Source organism: Bos taurus, chromosome X (assembly GCF_002263795.3).
Source record: "Bos taurus isolate L1 Dominette 01449 registration number 42190680 breed Hereford chromosome X, ARS-UCD2.0, whole genome shotgun sequence".
Classification (NCBI taxonomy): domain Eukaryota; kingdom Metazoa; phylum Chordata; class Mammalia; order Artiodactyla; family Bovidae; genus Bos; species Bos taurus.
Genome location: NC_037357.1, coordinates 51,327,384 through 51,349,541, shown reverse-complemented (window position 1 = coordinate 51,349,541; position 22,158 = coordinate 51,327,384). Strand labels below are relative to the sequence as shown.

At 38.3% G+C, this 22,158-nt stretch overlaps 1 protein-coding gene across 1 annotated transcript in view; it reads right to left on the bottom strand.

Moving 5' to 3' along the window:
• Positions 1–3,020: 3,020 nt before the first annotated feature.
• The window catches only part of NOX1 (NADPH oxidase 1), a 36,025-nt gene continuing 16,887 nt past the window's right edge, over positions 3,021–22,158 (bottom strand). The window contains exons 8-13 of the mRNA NM_001191340.1: positions 9,638–9,730; positions 8,373–8,605; positions 7,993–8,155; positions 7,424–7,570; positions 7,112–7,236; positions 3,021–3,147 (exon numbers count right to left, since the gene is read on the bottom strand). Coding sequence (NP_001178269.1) covers positions 3,021–3,147; positions 7,112–7,236; positions 7,424–7,570; positions 7,993–8,155; positions 8,373–8,605; positions 9,638–9,730 — 888 coding nt within the window. The remainder of the gene's footprint in view (positions 3,148–7,111; positions 7,237–7,423; positions 7,571–7,992; positions 8,156–8,372; positions 8,606–9,637; positions 9,731–22,158) is intronic.

The window sequence follows — 22,158 nt, the reverse complement described above, 5'->3', positions numbered from 1 at the left end:
ATTGTACTTTAATGTTGCATAGTTGTTTTTCCTTTTAAGTTAACCATTTATTCTTCTTAATGATATTTGAGAATTTCTCAGAAACAGGGTTTTCTGGAACTTAGTTTTTGCTTAGTTTGCTTCCAACAGGAATAATAATATTTGCCCTTTGAGAACTTGCTAGAGCTTCTGAGTCTACTCAGACAATAGCATGTGCTTAGAGCTGTAAAATGGTCAGAAGGCCAGCAAAGCAAAGAGCCTACATAGCAGAGCAGTGTATTTAGTCTAGAAAAATCCAAATATCAAAATGTATTTTTTGGTCAGTACCAGGAAGGGGACGACAGAGGATGAGATGGTTGGATGGCATCACCAACTCAGTGGACATGAGTTTGAGTAAACTCCGGGAGTTGGCGATGGACAGGAAGGCCTGGCATGCTGCAGTCCATAGGGTCACAAAGTTGGACAAGACTGAATGACTGAACTGAAATAAACTAAAGTCTATTCACATACATAGTTCAGAGTTAAGACAAGGACGATATATGATCACTGGTTTTAATGTGTCAGCAACACAAGAGACTGTTGACATTTTCTTGTTCTAAAACTCTTCAGTCTGGGTAGTTAACTTTAAAAGTTTAGAAAGCCACTAATTTTTCCTATGTTCAAGATGAAATAAACACTGAACAGAAGTCAAACAATACATTTCATCTTGCCTTCTAAATAATTACTAATCTGCAGCCCTACCCAGTAACCAGATTTATTCTGGGAAATTAAAACATAGAAATTCTAAAATTTTTACATTTATATTTTTCTCATTTATTTCAAAAGGACCAAATGTATAAGCAGTCAGATTGCCCATTAGGCCTGACCCTGCCTTCTTCCTCTCAGATGGGTGTGAACACAATCAGTGCCACTGGCTATAACCTACAGCTCTTCCGGCCTAGTATTCTCTCTCGTAGTGGCATTAAGGAGAAACATGATTTATCTCCATCAGGCCAACCTCAAGAGGTTAAGAGGTGCCTTAATAATTAGTAAAGTTCCACTGGAACTACTCCTGAGTCTGTTTATATTCTCAGAGTCCTAGCCTCTGCGTTAGGAGTATGGTCAAGTGAATTAAAAACCTGCCATAGGTGTAGAGAATGTAATAGCATATTGCTTACATGTCAAGCAAAAGAATGCAAAGATAATCAAAATTATGAGGGACATTAAAATTGAGAGATTTTCTACTCATATATAAGCATTGACTACAACAAAAGTTTACTGAGAAAGATACTCGATAACTGCAACCTAGGAAGAAAAACTTGATCAAAACAGCTGAGAAGCTTTCTAGGTAGCCTGCTCATCCCCAATTTGGGCTTAGATGTTGATTGTATGTAGGATTTATTATTATCATTACCTTTTATGCTAGCTTCCATGAACATTCTAGGCCTTGATATGTTGATTTTAGCAGCAGCCATGTCTTGAAGTGTCAATATATTGAGACATCAAGACCGAGAATACAGTCTTTCTCCTTAGGAACACATTATAATAAGTTTTAAGGAACACTAAGATTCCAAATCAGACTCATTGGAGATCAAATTATAATTTGGTCAGCAGTTGTCTAATAGGAACCAAACCATCAAGGCTGCAGCGTGCATGTTCCTGAAGCCTTATTAAATTTAAATTAGCTGAAATCTGGGAAATTGGTAACAGCAGGGGTATCCCAATCTATTCTTTCGGAAATGTCCATTAGTATTTTTTCTTGATGTCCAGTTAATACATGAAACACAACCATGAGTTCATGACCTTCCTTTATTTTGTTCAGACTAGTGACTGAAAAAAATCAGTTTTTCTAATCCTTCAAGTCATGTAGATTTCTGGAGAATTAGAAATAATCATTCATTTTTGGCCACAATGGTAGAGAGAGAGGTGCACTAATGTTAATTCAGTAGAAACATTCTTGTAAATCTTATGATTTGAATTGTCTTTGAGCACAACAAAATGTGTATTATTTTTCCTCTTTTAAGGGCCCCAGTCTTCTTTCCTTCTACTGATTCACTGTGACTACTGACACCCCAGAGCCAGGTGGATGGAAGAAATAAAAGAACATTTTGATAGGCGAAAGAAAAGGCATTTTGCTTATGTTACTGAACGATTCCTTAATAGGTACGTAGGAGCCAAGGAAACGTTGTCAAAATTTTAAATTATCTTTTAAGACAAGACATTAATAACTCCCCTTGATTAAAATGGTAATAAAGAGTCCTTGTTGACTAAATAATCATCCTAAGATGGAGTTCAAGTTTTCACAATTATTTCCAACAGAACAAGGCAAGCTAATGACAATATAGCTGTCTTTCAATTATGATACAATTTCAGTTATGATTAGCATACTTTCAAGATTATCTTTCCTAAATGGAGAGCCTAGATAACGTAACAAAAGATTTATTCATTAAACAGAGAAAAATCCTTCATTTTTTGATAAGCAAATATGAGTAAAGCATAAGTTGCCATTCACACTGGATAAGATCATGTTTAACAGAATGTACATACTGTTATATAGGGATTGAGTTCTTGGTAATTTTATGTTTGTTGTTTTACTATTTATGTTTATTATATTTTGTCATTAATTCTTTAATAAATTTTTATTTGAAAAAAAATCACCTTACTTAGAAATTTTCTTGGTGGGTAGGAGGACTAGGAGAATGACCCAGAGTCCAGGATATGGTTAACACTTGGAATCAACAAAATCACCCAAGGTTAAATTATGTAACTGTCAACTGCATCTGCTATCAGGCCTTGCTGCAGTCAGGGCATTCCAGAAGGATTTACAATGATTTCCAAAGAAAGAATCCATGGGCTTTGCAATTATGATAACTACTAAAGTTCTTAGGTCCATGAAGCTCAGTGATGACTAAGTTGAATCCAATCAAGAAAGACTGCCAGGGACTCGAGCCTTGAAAGAAACATGTTACTGTCTGTAAGTGGTTGCCTCAACCTGACCAAACCAAGTAAATTGTTGAAGATGAAGAGACTTAAATGCAGATTACTATCCTTATTCCTATAACTCAGAAATTTTCTTTGTTGAAGTAGAATTGAACCTTCCTAGGATCCAGGCTGGAGTACTGGTGACAGCATTTGCTCAGGCTCTTTGCCAAAGTCTGGGGACCACATAGGAAGACTCCCACCGCCAACCTGCAAGAAGAGAATGGTAGCCAGAGCTAGAAGGCAGCAAAGGCTGCTGATGGTTTGTGGGAATGTTTTCCACCTCTGCTATGCCTCTCCTCCCACCAACCTTACATAAAAACTCAGTTATTGATGGTCTCACGTTCTTCATGTTCATCTCACCTTTTCTGTTTGCAATCCCCAATATGCTCCCAGCCCTTAACCCTCTCAGTACTTAGCCTTGCCTATTCTACTGAGCACACCCATAGGATATGGAGAGCAGTGCCCTATGAACTACTGGACTCTAAAGCCAGGCTGTCTAGGTTCTAATCCCTGTACTGACATTTGTCCCAGCTGTATGACTTTAGGCAAGTTTCTTAATCTCTCTTTCACCATTCCCCCCGACCCTGTAAAATGGGGATAAAAATAGTATCCAGCTCATAGTCTTGTTTGGAGGTTTAAACAAAAACAACATGTGTAAAGCAATTTAAAAAATGCCTGGCACATAGCAAGTGCTTATGTTAGCTGCTATTAAAGCCATCTAGTGTTTTCTCACATTGAAGAGGTGGTGATTCTTCTTGCCAAAGATACTCTTTCTAACTAGGCTCTGGGCCTCACTCTCTCCTTCCTTCCCTCATATCTTCCTCTCCTCTCTTTTATTTGAAATGTAATTCCCATGACATAACATTCACCCTTTTAGAGTGTGCAGCTGGTGCTTTTTAGTATAACCACCAAGTTGTGCAAAATCTGAGAACATTTTCATCTCAAAAAACCCATACACATTAGCAGTCATTTGCCATTTTCTGCCAACTGCCCCCACCCCTGCCCTAGATAATCAAATCTACTTCCTGTCTCTAGATTTGCCTAATCTGGAATCAAATGATATGTGGCCTTTTGTGTTGGATTTCTTGCACTTACCGTACTGTTTTCAAGGTTCACCCATGTTGTAGCATATAACAGTACTGCATTCCTTTTTACAACTGAATAATATTCCCTTGTGTGAATATATCACATTTTGTTTATCCATTCATCTGTTGATGGACACTTTTGTTTCCACACTTTTTGGCTATTTTACATACATTCATACACAAATTTGTGTGTGGACATATGTTTTCATTTCTTTTGGGTATATACTTAGGAGTCAAAATGCTGAGTCATGTGGTGATGGAATTTAACATTGAGGAAATGCCAGAGTTTCCCCAAAGTAGTGCACTGTTTCACATTCCCATAAACAATGTGGGAGAAACCCCTTTTGCATGTTTATTTTGCATGTTTATTTTATTCCTATCTACTGGCTCCTGATCTGTCTATAAATATGGTTAGATCATCCTTAAACTAAGCATTCGCTGGACCCTGCCATTCCTCCAACACTGTTGACAACACTCCTCTAATAACATCCTCTCTTTCTGTGACACTGCTTCTCCACACTCTCCTACTTCTTCCCTGGCTCATCTTTCTCCTTTCCCACATAATGTAAGCATTCCTTAATGCAGCTTCAACTATGGTCAACCTGACACAATAATTAACATAATCTCTTGTTTATATGCTGCTTTCCAGTTTACAGGGCATTTTTAATATATTGTCTTGCCTATTATTCATGACAATCCTGCAAGTGAGTAGAGCAGGCACTTACTAATATAAACCCCATTTACCGATGAGGAATCTGAAGTTCAGAATTTTCTTTCTAGCTCAAGTTTCCAGAACTGGAAAGGTCAGGAATTTATCTAATACAATCAGTTTAATCTCCTTCCCATCTGAATGGCTGATTTTATGACTGATTTTCATGTTCCAGCATGTCTCAAAACCCCTCAGAAAACTGAGGTCAGGTCATCAGTTATTTAGTTTTGTGCTCAGTCATGTCAGACTCTGCAACCCCATGGACTGTAGCCCGCCAGACTTCTCTGTCCATGGGATTCTCCAGGCAAGAATACTGGAGTGGGTTGCCAAGCCCTCCTCTAGGAGATCTTCCTGACCAGGGATTGAACCCATATCTCCTGCAGCTCCTGCCTTGCAGGTGGTTTCTTTACTACTGAGCCACTGGAGAAGCCCATACATAGTGGTGTATATCTGTTAATCCCATACTCCCAATTTATTCCTCCCCCTCCCCTTTCCCCTTTGGTAACCATAAGTTTGTTTTCTGTCTTTGAGTCTATTTCTGTTTTATAAATAAGTTCATTTGTACCATATTTTTTAGATTCCACATATAAGTGATATTATATCTTTGTCTGACTTACTTTGCTTAGTATGGTAATCTCTAGGTCCCTCCATGTTGCTGCAGATGGCATTATCTGAGTAGTATTCCATTGTGTGTGAGTATGTGTATCACACCCTCTTTATCCATTCATCTATCAATATTTAGGTTGCTTTCATGTCTTGACTATTGTAAACAGTGCTGTTATGAACATTGTGATGGCATGTATATTTGCAAATTAGACTTTTCTCTGGATATAAGCCACAGAGTGGGATTGCTGAATCATATGGTAAACTCTAGTTTTAAAGAGACCTCCATACTGCTTTCCATAGTGGCTTTAATTTATATTCCCACTACTACTGTCAGAGGATTTCCTTTTCTTCATACCCTCTCCAGCATTTGCTACTTGTAGACATTTTGATGATGGCCATTCTGACTGGTCAGAGAAGGCGATGGCACCCCACTCCAGTACTCTTGCCTGGAAGATCCCATGGATGGAGGAGCCTGGTAGGCTGCAGTCCGTGGGGTCACTAAGGGTCAGACATGACTGAGTGACTTCACTTTCACTTTTCACTTTCATGCATTGGAGAAGGAAATAGCAACCCACTCTAGCGTTCTTGCCTGGAGAATCCCAGGGATGGCGGAGCCTGGTGGGCTGCCATCTATGGGGTCACACAGAGTCGGACACGACTGAAGCGACAGCAGCAGCAGCAGCAGCAGCATTCTGACTGGTGTGAAGTGATACTTCATTTTTAGTTTTGATTTGCATTTCTCTAACAATTAGCAATGCTGAGAATCTTTTCATGTGCCTGTTGGTCACCTGTATGCCTTCTCTGCAGAAATGGCTATTTAGGTCTTCTGCCCATTTTTTAATAGAGTTGTTTTTTTGATATTGAGTTGTATAAGCTGTCTGTATATTTTGAAAAGTAAACCCTTGTCAGTTGCACTGCTTGGAAATATTTTCTTCCGGATATTTATCTTTTTATTTTGTTTATGGTTTCCTTTGCTGTGCAAAAGCTTTGAAGCTTGATATGATCCTATTTATTTTATTTTTGCTTTTATTTCTTTTGCCTTGGGAGCCTGATCTAAGAAAATATTACCATGATTTATGTCCAAGAATGTTTTACCTAGGTTCTCTTCTAGGCATTTTATGGTGTCATGTTTTACATTTAAGTCTTTAAGCCATTTTGAATTTATTTTTGTGTATAGTATGAGGGAGCATTCTAACTTCATTGATTTACCTGAGGCTGTCCAGCTTTCCCAACACTATTTGCTGAAAAGAATGTCTTTTTTCCATTGTATATTCTTGCTTCCTTTGTCAAAAATTAACTGGCCCTAAGTGTGTGGGTTTATTTCCGGGCTCTCTGTTCTGTCCCATTGATCTATATGTTTGTGCCAATACCAAGATGTTTTGATTACTGTAGCTTTGTAGTATTATCTAAAGTCTGGGAGAGTTATGCCTCCAGCTTTGTTATTTTTCTTCAGAATTGCTTTGGCCCAAAACAATGCATTTGAATGGTGCTAGTTCTCTCTTTTATTTGGTAATACAGCCAGAACTGAGTTTCTTTGCCTCACTGTTCGAATGCAGGTGGGGACAACAAATGTCTTCTCATCAATTACAAGATCAAGACCCCTATTTGGCTGAAATCTCAGATGAAATTTCCTCACTTTTAAGCAAGAATCTAAGATTGGTACAAATAGTTTTGGCCCCAGAAATCTTTTCCCAAGCGTGTTCAACATGCTGTAATACTTTTCCTAAACCTAATTCTGCAAAATCAACCAACTAGGGGAGAATACACTTACTTGGGGTGAGCGGTAGCTATTGTAGAGAACTCATTGTCCCACATAGGTCTCCCAAAGAAGGTTTTCTGTTTCAGACCTGTCAGGATGTCATTGGCCTTATCAAAGTTTAGTGCTGCATGACCAGCCTGGAGTTGGAGAAATAGAAAGTTAGAAAAAGCAGGTCCTGATAGCTACCCTTCCTTCAGCCACTTTTAAACTTGGGTGTGAAGGTGAAAGCAGGTAGGAAATCATAAGATATGATTTTTTCTGCTCAGCATGCATTATGTTTTATCTACCTTCATCTTAGGGAATTAGTGTGTTGTTTGAACTCACAAAGTTGCTGTCCCATCCGGTGAGGAAGAGACGGTAGTTTAGAAAACCCACTTTGCCTAATTCCTCCATCTCCTGTTCCAGGGAAGCCAATAGGTCATTGAACCAAGCAAAAGCACCCATCTCCCTGCAGATCCAGTAGAAATAGATCTGAAATCAGCAAAAGAGAATATAGCCTTATTAAGTGCCTCTTACAATGTGCACTATGGTGACATGATTATGCACATATATACTATATTTGTTGATCAAGTCTAAGAGTGACCTGGAAAAAATCACTTCTACAGAGCTGCTGACCTCAAGTGGCATTAATGTCCAGAGTCCTGACAACTTCCCTTATGGAAAGAGCTCAAACATCAGCTTCAGTTCAAGTTGCTTTTAACTCCAGTTGGAGATGAAAACCCGGTTCTTATGGCAAGTCTGCAGAAGCAGATGCCTTGGCTGGGAGAAGTGATCACTTACTCTCGTAACTCCAGGGAGAGGTTACTCTCTTACTAATTGTAAAATGCTTAGCCCATGAAAACTGTGGACCTGTCAGGCTCAGACCAGATGAAAAATGGTACTCAGGAGTGTACCTTTTGTGTTTTGAGGTTGTGATCTGTATGCTGAAATTTGTACCAGATGGATTTCAAGATAGAAGCAAAGGGGGTAACCCCAATTCCTGCTCCAACCAACACAGCCACTTCATACTGGAAAACATCCTCACTGACAGTGCCAAAAGGCCCGTCCACCTGGATCCTGGCAGAAGGCAAAAGACAATGGGCAAAAGTGAAGTCTCACCTCTACCTGCAACCTCAAACGTCCTCCCAGAGGCATAACTGCTCCACGGCTCATTGTTGCTTGTTTACTTTAATCATATACCATTTTTACTAGACTTAAGGTTCAGTGAGGAATTACTTTCTCTTTTCTGCCTGCTGTGTTCTGGTCTGGGTCTCTATTGCTCTTAAGGACCTACCTGGGAACTGGCGAATACTGCTGTTCAAAAGTCCTTATGAGATTTTCTGTCCAGTCCCCCACTGCTCGGATATGAATGGAGAAGTCTTCCTCTGGAGCAGAGGTCAGGGTAAAGGGATGCCGCTCCAGGCTAGAGATTGAGGGGCAATTAACAAAAATATACTGTCCCACTTCCATACTGAAGCCATGCTTGTGCATCTGCAATTCCAAAACTTTGGATGGGTGCATGACAACCTATGAACGAAGCACAGAGGCCAAAAGAGGCAAATTCAAATGGTGACGGGGCAAGCAGATAAAGTAAATGAGTAAAGCTGGAGGGCTGGTGATGACAGTAAATTGCAAACAGAACTCCTTTCTGAACAGGGCAGCAATTACCAATTCCAGACAATGGTTGCACTATGGAGCAGAGATTCAGCATTATCAAGTTGCTTGATTCTTCAAGAGAGGCTATAAATGCCAGTTTTAAATTGAAGCATAGTTGATTTACAATATTGTGTTAGTTTCAGGTATACAGCAAAGTGATTCAGTTATTTTTCAGATTAAATTCCATTCTATCTTGTTACAAAATATTGAATACAGTTCCCTGTGCTATAACTGGATAAGCTGGAAAACCAACAAGAAATGACATTTTTTTGATGTGAAAGCCTCCATCCAGGTTTCTAAATGTTAGCGACCAATTCGACTTTCTAAACAATTGGTGTAAGGGCCAAACAAAATACGTCTGTGGGCTAGATTCTTGTTGTTGTTGTTCTAGTTCATTTGCTCAATCATGTCTGACATTTTGCAACCCCATGGACATGCCAGGATTCCCTGTCCTTCACCATCTCATGTCCAAACTCATGTCCATTGAGTCGGTGATGCTATCCAACCATCTCATCCTTTGTCATCCCCTTCTCCTCCTGCCCTCAATCTTTTCCCAGCATCAGGGTCTTTTCCAATGAGTTGGCTCTCCATATCAGGTGGCCAAAGTGTTGGAGAAGGGAATGGCTACCCACTCTAGTATTCTTGCCTGGTGAATCCCATGGACAGAGGAGTCTGACAGGCTACAGAGATATGGTGTAGACTGCCTGTTAGCAACTTCTGACATAGACCCATGCTGATGATTTCTGCCAAACCTCTCCAGTTCTGTCCAACACCAGAGGAACTCAAATATATTGCCCTCAAGTTCTTTTTTATTCCTGTGAAGGTGACAACATGGCAATTTATTTCTATAATCAGGAAGAACAGAACTCTTAGCACAACAAGAAGAAAGTGCATATTCTTTACCTTGGTAATCACAACCTTCTGCTGAGAGCGGTAAAATCTGAGGATCCTTTCAAAGATGTAAAGAATGCCTGGTGCAAGGATCCATTTCCAAGACTACACACAGAGACAATAAAAAGCGAGGTTACACACTAATCTCTTATCTAGGATTTATTTCTGTAGCAGTTCATTCCTTCATTCAATAAATAAATATTTTTGAGTGACGTGTATCATTATTAAGCCACTAATTTCACCCAAACTTGAAGACGGAAATGAAAAGGAGTAATCTACAACAGTTTTATTCATCTTTTACTCATAAAGCAGATCATTTCCTGAAATTTTACAGGTCTCACCAGGAAACGAGAAAAGCAGAGAAATAAACTACATGGTAATAATATATATTTTTAAATTATATTTAAAGTTTAATTTTAAGAATCTAAGGCTGGGACTTCCTTGGCGGCCCAATGGTTGGGACTTCACCTTCCAATCCAGGAGGCATGGTTTCAATCCCTGGTCAAGGAGCTAAGATCCTGCATGGCTCTCAGTCAAAAAACCAAAACATGAAACAGAAGAAATGCTGTAAAGACTTAAAAAAAAAAAAAAAAAAGAACTGAAGACTCTCTTCCAGGACAACTTGTCCAATCTGAAAAGCCAACGAAGAAGGTTGATGTGAAATAGAAGCAGATGATTAAAAACAAGGCAAACAAGAAAGTGTGTGGCTCACACTATTGATAACAGCAATATATAAAGCTTGGTATTTATTCATCACCTCTTTTCTCAGGTGCTCAAAACATCTAACATAGCAATACACTTTTTATCTTGTCTACTTTAAAAAAAAAAAAAGCCTTTCTATCCCTTAGATCTTCTCAAAGGCAGAAGGTTGCTTCCATACCCACAGGGGCTTCTAAAAATTGTTTCCCAGCAATGCTAAGTCATGTTCTTATTTGCACAACTGCTCAATCATAATACACTGGAACTCTGTGGAAAGAGATTTCTTATGCTGTCTCAGGCAAGATACTTCCCTGGGTATCTCTGGGGAAAAAAGGGGCAGAGACAGGGCCAGTAAACCTGAGAAGGGGCATATTAAAATTTGATACTACCTCTTATTTGGAAAAAAAATCCCCAGATGATTCAGAAGACATGAAAAAATATATTTAAGAAGTGGCTAGTCACCAATGGGGGGGGGGGGGGGGGGGGAATGATAGCTTTGAAAGTAATCAGAGAAAATGAATATTAAAGCAAAATAGCATATTAGCCTCTCAAATTGGAAAACAGCTTTAAACAGTGATGCCCACCATTAACTGGGATGCACAGAAATGGATGTGCACCATTCACATGTGTACTTGGGAAGTACAAATAAGTAGCATCTTCCCAAAGAGAAATTTGGCAACACATCTAACAGCCTTGAAAGCATTCATTCTCTTTGATGCAGGAATTTTACTCCTAGGAAATGGAGCATAAAGGAATAATTAAGGCATGCACAAAGTACATGAGTATAGTCATGACTATTTATTAAGGGAAAAAATGATAAAAATGGCATACTATATAGATTTTTTTTAAGAGACCAAACTGTCTTTTCTTAATTTTATTTATTTTTGTATTGAGATATAATTGACATATAACATATTAGCTTTATGTGTACAACATAATGATTTAATATTTGTAAATGTTGCAAAATGATCACCACATCTAGTTAACCTTCTGCACCATGCATGGTTACAAAAATTTTTTTTTCCTGTGATGAGAAAGCCTAAGATTCACTTTCTTGGTACCTTTCAAATATCCTGTACAGTATTATTAATTATAGTCACCATGTACATTAAGTCCTCAGAACTTACTTCATAACTGGAAGTTTGTACCTTTTCACTACTTACACCCATTTAGCCTACTCCCCAACCCCTGCCTCTGATAACCACCTGTCTGTTCTCTGTATCTATGAGCTTCTTTTTTCCTTTTTTTTAAAAGTAGAGTCCCGAGAAAAACTATTAAAAATTCCAATATATGGAGGCTGAACAACACGCTGCTGGATAACCAACAAATCACAGAAGAAATCAAAAAGAAATCAAAATATGTATAGAAACAAATGAAAACACAACAACCCAAAACCTATGGGACACTAAAAGCAGTGCTAAGGGGAAGGTTCATAGCAATACAGGCATACCTCAAGAAACAAGAAAAAAAAATCAAATAAATAACCCAACTCTACACCTAAAGCAACTAGAAAAGGAAGAAATTAAGAACCCCAGGGTTAGTAGAAGGAAAGAAATCTTAAAAAATTAGGGCAGAAATAAATGCAAAAGAAACAGGCCATAGCAAAAATCAACAAAGCCAAAAGCTGGTTCTTTCAGAAGATAAATAAAATTGACAAACCATTAGCCAGACTCACCAAGAAACAAACGGAGAAAAATCACATAAAAATTAGAAATGAAAATGGAGAGATCACAACAGACAACATAGAAATACAAAGGATCATAAGAGACTACTATCAGAAACTATATGCAAATAAAATGGACAACTTGGAAGAAACAGACAAATTCTTAGAAAAGTAGAACTTTCCAAAACTGAACCAGGAAGAAATAGAAAATCTTAACAGACCCATCACAAGCACAGAAATTGAAACTGTAATCAGAAATCTTCCAGCAAACAAAAGCCCAGGACCAGATAGCTTCACAGCTGAATTATACCAAAAATTGAGAGAAAAGCTAACACCTATCCTACTCAAACTCTTCCAGAAAATTGCAGAGGAAGGTAAACTGCCAAACTCATTCTATGAGGCCACCATCACCCTAATACCAAAACCAGACAAAGATGCCACAAAAAAAGAAAACTACAGGCCAATATCACTGATGAACATAGATGCAAAAATCCTTAACAAACTCCTAGCAAACAGAATCCAACAACATATTAAAAGATCATACATCATGACCAAGTGGGCTTTATCCCAGGGAAGCAAGGATTATTCAATATCCACAAATCAACCAACATAATACAACACATTAACAAATTGAAAGATAAAAACCATATGATTATCTCAATAGATGCAGAGAAAGTCTTTGACAAAATTCAACATCAATTTATGACAAAAAAAAAAAAAACAGAAAGCAGGAATAGAAGGAACATACCTCAACATAATAAAAGCTATATATGACAAACCCACAGCTAACATTATCCTCAGTGATGAAAAATCGAAAGCATTTCCCCTAAAGTCAGGAACAAGACAAGGGTGCCCACTCTCACCACTACTATTCAGCATAGTTTTGGAAGTTTTGGCCACAGCAATCAAAGCAGAAAAAGAAATAAATCCATATTGGAAAAGAAGAAGTAAAACTCTCACTGTTTGCAGATAACATGATCCTCTACACAGAAAACCCTAAAGACTCCACCAGAAAATTACTAGAGCTAATCAATGAATATAGTAAAGTTGCAGGATATAAAATCAACACACAGAAATCCCTTGCATTCCTATACACTAATAATGAGAAAACAGAAAGAGAAATTAAGGAAACAATTCCATTCACCATTGCAACGAAAAGAATGAAATACTTAGGAATGTATCTACCTAAAGAAACAAAGGCCTATATATAGAAAACTATAAAACACTGGTGAAAGAAATCAAAGAGGACACAAATAGATGGAGAAATATACCGTGTTCATGGATCAGAAGACTCAATATAATGAAAATGAGTATACTACCCAAAGCAATCTATAGATTCAATGCAATCCCTATAAAGCTACCAATGGTATTTTTCACAGAACTAGAAAAAATAATTTCACAGTTTGTATGGAAACACAAAAAACCTCGAATAGCCAAAGCAATCTTGAGAAAGAAGAATGGAACTGGAGGAATCAACATGCCTGACTTCAGGCTCTACTACAAAGCCAGTCATCAAGACAGTATGGTACTGGCAGAAAGACAGAAATATAGATCAATGGAACAAAGTAGAAAGCCCAGAGATAAATCCACGCACCTATGGACACCTTATATTTGGCAAAGGAGGCAAGAATATACAGTGGAGAAAAGGCAATCTCTTTAACAAGTGGTGCTGGGAAAACTGGTCAACCACTTGTCCCACTGCTGGGCATACACACTGAGGAAAACAGTAGGGAAAGAGACTCATGTACCCCAATGTTCATCATAGCACTGTTTATAATAGCCAGGACATGGAAGCAACCTAGATGTCCATCAGCAGATGAATGGATAAGAAAGCTGGGGTACATATACACAATGGAGTATTACTCAGCCATTAAAAAGAATAAATTTGAATCAGTTCTAATGAGGTGGATGAAACTGGAGCCTATTATACAGAGTGAAGTAAGCCATAAAGAAAAACACCAATACAGTATACTAACGCATATATATGGAATTTAGAAAGATGGTAACAATAACCCTGTGTACGAGACAGCAAAAGAGACATTGATGTATAGAACAGTCTTATGGACTCTGTGGGAGAGGGAGAGGGTGGGAAGATTTGGGAGAATGACATTGAAACATGTAAAATATCATGTAAGAAAAGAGTTGCCAGTCCAGGTTCGATGCACGATACTGGATGCTTGGGGCTAGTGCACTGGGATGACCCAGAGGGATGGTATGGGGAGGGAGGAAGGAGGAGGGTTCAGGATGGGGAACACATGTATACCTGTGGCGGATTCATTTTGATATTTGGCAAAACTAATACAATTATGTAAAGTTTAAAAATAAAATAAAATTAAAAAAATAAAAGAAATTTGTAACCTAGAGATAAATAAAAAGAATTCTGAGACTGAAAAAAAAAAAAAGAATGAAACTAGAACACTTTCTAACACCATACACAAAAATAAACTCAAATGGATTAAAGCTCTAAATGTAAGACCAGAAACTATAAAACTCCTAGAGGAAAACATAGGCAAAACAATCTCTGACATACATCACAGCAGGATCCTCTATGACCCACCTCCCAGAATATTGGAAATAAAAGCAAAAATAAACAAATGGGACCTAATTAAAATTAAAAGCTTTTGCACAACAAAGGAAACTATAAGCAAGGTGAAAAGACAGCCTTCAGAATGGGAGAAAATAATAGCAAATAAAGCAAATGACAAAGAATTAATCTCAAAAATATACAAGCAATTCCTACAGCTCAATTCCAGAAAAATAAACAACCCAATCAAAAAATGGGTCAAAGAAATAAACAGACATTTCTCCAAAGAAGACATACAGATGGCTAACAAACACATGAAAAGATGTTCAACATCTCTCATTATCAGAGAAATGCAAATCAAAACCACAATGAGGTACCATTTCATGCCAGTCAGAATGACTGCTATCCAAAAGTCTACAAACAATAAATGCTGGAGAGGGTGTGGAGAAAATGGAATCCTCTTACACTGTTGGTGGGAATGCAAACTAGTATAGCCACTATGGAGAACAGTGTGGAGATTCCTTAAAAAACTGGAAATAGAGCTGCCATATGACACAGCAATCCCACTGCTGGGCATACACACCAAGGAAACCAGAATTGAAAGAGACACGTGTACCCCAATGTTCATTGCAGCACTGTTTATGATAGCCAGGACATGGAAGCAACCTAGATGTCCATCAGCAGGCGAATGGATAAGAAAGCAGTGGTACATATACACAATGGAGTATTACTCAACCATTAAAAAGAATACATTTGAATCAGTTCTAATGAGGTGGATGAAACTGGAGCCTATTATACAGAGTGAAGTAAGCCATAAAGAAAAACACCAATACAATATACTGACACATATATATGGAATTTAGAAAGATGGTAATGATAACCCTGTATGCAAGGCAACAAAAGAGACACAGATGTATAGAGTAGTCTTTTGGACTCTGTGGGAGAGGGCAAGGATGGGATGATTTGGGAGAATGACACTGAAACATGTATATTATCATATGTGAAACGAATCACCAGTCCAGGTTCGATGCATGATACAGGGTGCTCGGGGCTGGTGCACTGGGATGACTCAGAGGGATGGTACAGGGAGGGAGGTGGGAGGGGGATTCAGGATGGGGAATACATGTACACCTGTGGTGGATTCATGTCAATGTATGGCAAAACCAATACAATATTGTAAAGTAATTAGCCTCCAATTAAAATAAATTTATATTAAAATTTTTTAAAATAAGATATTATAGCTAATAAAAAAAAGAAGATGATTACTGGGTTTCCCTGATGGCTCAGTGGTAAAGCATTTGCCTGCCAACGCAGAAGACAGGGGTTCGATCCCTGATCCAGGAGGATCCCACATGGTGAAAAGCAACGAAGTCCATGTCTCACAACCACTGAGCCTGTGCTCTAGAGCCCGTGGTCTGAACCAAGAGAGGCCACCGAAATAAAGCCCATGCACTGCGACTAGAGATAGGATTCCCCACTTTCCACAACTAGAGACAAGCCCAAGCAACGACAAAGACCCAGCACAGCCAAAAATAAATAAAGTTACAAAAAAAAAAAAAAAAAGTTGGAGGAGGGAAGATCTCCCTTTTTCTTTAAAATAAAAGCAGGGAAGGTATCAATCACATCAAGAAAGAGCTCTTGGGACTTCCCTGTGAGCCAGTGGCTACTACTGAGCCTATGCCTGGGGACCACAGCTACTGAAACTCATGTGCCCTAGAGCCTGTGTTCCACAAGAGAAGGAACCACAATGGGAAGTGTGCACACCACGACTAGAGGGTAGCCCTCGCTCACTGTGACTAGAGAAAAGCCTGAGCCACAATGAAGATCAAGAACGGTCAAAAGTAAATAAATAAATTTTTTAAAAAAGAAAGAAAATGATAACTATAAAAGTCAGGCTACGTGTTCATTTCAGGGGAATGAGAGGGCTTAGATTGGAGAGGAAAACCTGGAGAGAGTTGTGGGGAGAGGAGTGCTTGCAAAGTTCTCTTTAGTAACTTGGGATGTAGTTACAAAGTTATTTGCCATAAGATGACTCATTAAGCTATACATTTATTTTGTGTGGTTTTCTGTACCTGTGTTCACTTCACAACAAACTTTAAAAAAAAATAGAGTCCACATATGAGATCATACAGCATTTGTCTTTTTCTGTCTGACTTATTTTTACTTAGCACAATTAAAAATAAGTAATACCCTCAAGGTCATTAAAATTGACTAGGTGGGGGGAAAATGACAAAATAGTATACCATATGGCATTTTAAAAACAAATGCATGATACAGGATGCTCGGGACTGATGCACTGGGATGACCCAGAGGGATGGTATGCAGAGGGAGGTAGGAGGGGGGGTTCAGGATGGGGAACATGTGTACACCCATGGTGGATTCATGTTGATGTATGGCAAAACCAATACAATATTGTAAAGTAATTAGCCTAGGAGACAGCAAAAGAGACACTGATGTATAGAACAGTCTAATGGACTCTGTGGGAGAGGGAGAGGGTGGGAAAATTTGGGAGAATGACATTGAAACATGTAAAATATCATGTAAGAAACGAGTTGCCAGTCCAGGTTCGATGCACGATACTGGATGCTTGGGGCTAGTGCACTGGGACGACCCAGAGGGATGGTATGGGGAGGGAGGAGGGAGGAGGGTTCAGGATGGGGAACATATGTATACCTGTGGCGGATTCATTTTGATATTTGGCAAAACTAATACAATTATGTAAAGTTTAAAAATAAAATAAAATTAAAAATAAAATAAAATAAATAAATTAAATAAAAAATAAAAACAAATGCTGTGGGGAATTCCCTGTTGGTCCTGTGGTAAGGACTCCACGCTTCCGCTGCAGCCGGCATAGGTTCAACCCCTGGTTGGAGAACTAAGATTCTGCATGCAGTGCAGTGCAACAACAAAAAAGTTTCAGAAGACTATTTGACAGTTAGGAAAGCATCCATGATATAGATTAAAGAAAAAAAATTATTACTTCTAGGTGGTAAAGAAATTTTTATTTTCTTCTAAATATTTTTCTGTATTTTCCAAATTTTCTACAATAAGCATGTGTTAATATTATTGTTATAATTTTTAAATGGGGAGACTATGAGAGAGTATTTTTGTGTGCGTTCATGAAAGAAACAAACCAATACATTCAAACAGATGGTAAAACTGATATTCTCTCCCTTGCAGTGTTACATGCCTAATCAAAGCAACTCCCAAGTTCTAAGTATACAACCAAATAGGCCAAATATACCTTTATCTCAGGTAATGGGAAAAGGATAGAAGCTGATGCTCAAGATAAGACAGGTAACTAACTACCTTAGCTAGTAAGGGACTAGTCAAGCCTTATAGCTTTCTGTCATTAAGGACCTCTTGTCTACTGGTCAAATAATATGAAAGGTGTCTGGTCATAGCCTACAAGTTCCACTGACTTTAGAAATGAAATGTGCTATTAAGATATGCGAGGTATGTCCTTTTAAAATTATTTTTAAAGTAGGTAATACACGGACATGTCATACAACTCAAAATTACAAAAGAGTATACAATAAAAAGTAAATCTCCCTTCCAGCCCTGTCCTCAGCTCCTCAAGAAAATCAATATTATTATTTTGTGAATCCTTTTGGAGAATATATATTTAAGTGAAAGTATTTCATTAAGTACAAGTGGTAGCAGACCATACACACTGCATTGCCTTTTTTATTTAACATTTTCCAGTAGTCATGTATGCATGTGAGAGTTGGACTATAAAGAAGGCTGAGCGCTGAAGAATTGATGCTTTTGAACTGTGGTGTTGGAGAAGACTCTTGAGAGTCCCTTGGACTGCGAGGAGATCAAACCAGTCAATCCTAAAGGAAATCAATCCTGAATATTTATTGGAAGGACTGATGCTGAAGCTGAAACTCCAATACTTTGGCCACCTGATGCAAAGAGCCTACTCATTGGAAAAGACCCTGATGCTAGGAAAGATTGAAGGCAGGAGGGGAAGGGGATGGCAGAGGATGAGATGGTTGGATGGCATCACTGACTCAATGGACATGAGTCTGAGCAAGCTCTGGGAGATGGTGATGGACAGTGAAGCCTGGCGTGCTGCAGTCCATGGGGTCACAAACAGTCAGACATGACTGAGCAACTGAACAACAACAACATCTTAGAGACTGCTCCATATTCATATCTATAATGCTACCTTTTTCTTTTCAATGTCTACAGAGTATGCCATTGTAGGAAAGTCCTATAATTTAAATAGTATACTGATGGGCACTTATTTTCAGTCTTTTGCTCTATCAAGCAATGCTACAATGAATAATCTAATGCATGTAATTTAACACATATGCAAGCATATTTTAGAATAAACTCCTGGAAGTAGAATTTTAAAGCTTGGTAAATACTGTCAAATTACACTTAAAAGCAGCTTTATAGATTTACATGCTCACCAGCAATGCTTGAGAGCATTACCAATACAGCATGTGAGGAAAATCTTTGATCTTTGCTAATCTGTTAGGTTTATTTCTGTGATCACTTTGTTCATATCCTCTACATCTTTCTTTTAATCAGGTTGGGCTATTATTGATTTCTATATTTGTATATTAGGAAATTAATTCATGGTCTGTGAATTGTAAATACTTTTCCTACTTGGTAATTTGTTACCTGTCTATTTATGATGGGGGTTTTGCAAAGAGAGAGGGAAACAATAAATAAATTTTAAGAAAATATATAATATCTTTCCTTTTCTGGCTTTGACCTTTTAAAAATGTTATTTAGAGTATTTTTACTAACACTCTAGTATTAGAAAAAATTCCCATGAGGACTTAGGGTACTTCTATGATGTCTTTCTTTTTTCAGAATTTAAATCCTTGATCAATGTATCTTGGACCATATTTTACTGTAAAGTGGAATACAGAGACAGCTTTTTTTTTTTTTTTTAGATTTCCATCCTATCCTAAAGAAAATTATTGAATAATGCATCTTTTCTTCCAACTGATTTGAAATGTCAACTTTAGGGGATTCTTAAAAAAACATTTTTCCCTTTCTATAGAGGACTGAGCTATTGCTCTTAATTCTGTATGTGATTTAAAGATTTTAATTATCCTCAGAGCACTTTAAGACACCACAAGTCAAATATTCCTTTCCATTTCTTCCTCAATCTAACATTTTATGAACAAGCAAAGGTAAAACATAATTATCTATGGTAATTAACTTGAGGCACACCTTAAGATTCCTGGAACCCAGTTTATTGATCATGCATGATTTAATAGTAATTTCCAAGCATGTTCTTACAACAGCAAAGAAAGCCAACTTCAAGAATGTTTTAAAAATTGAATTGAGGAGGCTTCCAGTGTGTCCTCTGCCAGGGACCTTTGGCAAAATAGGACACTAAGCTCCCTGAGCTTCAGGTTCCCCATCCAAGGACTGAGGAGAAGATCTTCCTTCAGAGGGTCCTTTTTGGCATTTTATGAAATCATGAGGCAGCAGACTGTGACCAAGATGGTGGACTAGGAAGACCCTTAGCTCACCTCCTCCTACAGACACACCAACATTATAAATATTTACAGAGCAACTCTCTTTGAGAATGATCTAAAGACCAGCAGAAAAAGATTTTCCACAACTAAAAATATAAAGAAATAACCAAAACGAGATGAGTAGGAGGGGTAGGGTCATGTTATAGTCACTTACCCAGGTGAATAACCCACAAACAGGAGAATGATTACAACCGCAGAGGCTCTCCTCAAGGAGAAAGAAGTCTGAGCCCCACACTGGGCTCTCTGGCCTAGGGTCTTGTACCAGGAAGACGAACCCCTAGATTTTTTTTAGCTTTGAAGGCCAATGGGGCTTACTTTTGGAAGGCTACTGTTCTTGTAGAGCCTCTCAGAGAGGCAAGAGGTCATTGGAGCCCAACCTCTGGGATATAGACACTGGTGGCAGCCATTTGAGGAAGGTTGTTCTTCCACAAGGACACTGATGCTGGCAAGGGCCATTTTGGAGTCCTACAGCTAGGCTATTAGTGCTGGGAGCTTACCCACCCACCAGTGGGCTGGCATTGATGTCCCCCCAGCAGCACAGGTAGTCACACTTGGACATGGACCCACCCAACAGCAGGCTAGCACCAACTCTGGGACCCCCAGACTGTGAAGGCAGCCACATAGGAGACTCAGACCCCCAGTAGGTTGGCAGCCACCCCAAGAGGCAGGGTCTGGCAGTCAACTGGGCCAGAGGCCAATCACATTTACCAGTATGCCCACAGGCCCACAGTAGTCAGCCTCATCACAACAGAAGAGACCATGCAACTCACAAAGGGGGCGCCCATACAGCATACAGTTCTGATGATCAGAGAGGAGTGTGCTACTGGGCCTCAAAGGATGTCTCCTATGTAAGGCTACTTCTTCAAGGTCAGGAAATGTAATTGACCTACCTAATACACAGAAATAAATAAAGAGAATTAGCCAAAATGAGGAGACAGAGGAATATGTCCCAGACAAATGAACAAGAAAAAACCTCAGAAAAACTATGCAAAATAGAGATAAGTAATCTACCTGATGAAGAGTTAAAGGTAATGATCATAAAGATGCTCAACAAACTCAGGAAAATAAAAACCGAACACTGAGAAGTTTTAGCAAAGAGTTAGAAAAGAGAAAGAGGAACCAAACAGAACTGAAATAAGGTAACTGAAATAAAAAATACACCAGAAGGAATTAACAGTAAGTTAGATGATGCAGAAGAACAGATCAGCACACTGGAAGACAGAGTAATAGAAATCACTGGAGCTAAACAGAAAAAACAATTTTTAAAAATAAGGAAAGCTTGAGAGACTTCTGGGACCTTGTCAAGAAGGCTAACATTTGTATTATAGGGGTCTCAGAGAAGAAGAGAGAAAAGGGGGCAGATAGCTTATTTGAAGAAATAATAGATGAAAACTTTCTTAACCTGGGGAAGGAAGCAGACATCCAGGTCCAGGAGGCACAGAGAGTCCCAAACAAGATGAACTCAAAGATGTCCACAGCAAGGCACGTTATAATTAATGTGGCAAAATTAAAGATAAGGAGAGAATTGGAAAAGGAGCAAGGGAAAAGGAACTAATTATGTACAAGGGAGCTTCCATAAGACTACCAGCTAACTTTTCAGCAGAAACTTTACAGGCCAGAAGAAAGAGGCACTATATATTCAAAGGGATGAAAGGAAAAAATCTACAACCAAGAATACCTGACAAAGCTATCATTCAGATTTGAAAAAGAGAGTTTTACAGTCATGCAAAAGCTTAAAGAGCTCAGCATCAGTAAAGATCAGAGTAGAAACAAATGTAATAGAGACTAAAGGAAAAAAATCAATGAAACTAAAGGCTGGTTCTTTGAACAGATAAACAAAATGGATACATTTTTAACCATACTCCTCAAGAAAAAGAATGGTCCCAAGTAAATGAAATCAGAAATGAAAGAAGAAAAGTTACAACTGACACCATACAAATATAAAGGATCATAAGAGATTACTACAAAAAATTATTATAGGTTAATAAAATGGACAAAGTAGAAGAAATGGATAAATTTCTAGAAACATACAATCTCCCAGGAATGAATCAGGAAGAAATAGAAAATATGAGCAGATTGATTACCAGCAATGAAATTAAATCAATAGTAAAAAAAAAAAAAAAAATTACTCCAAACAAAC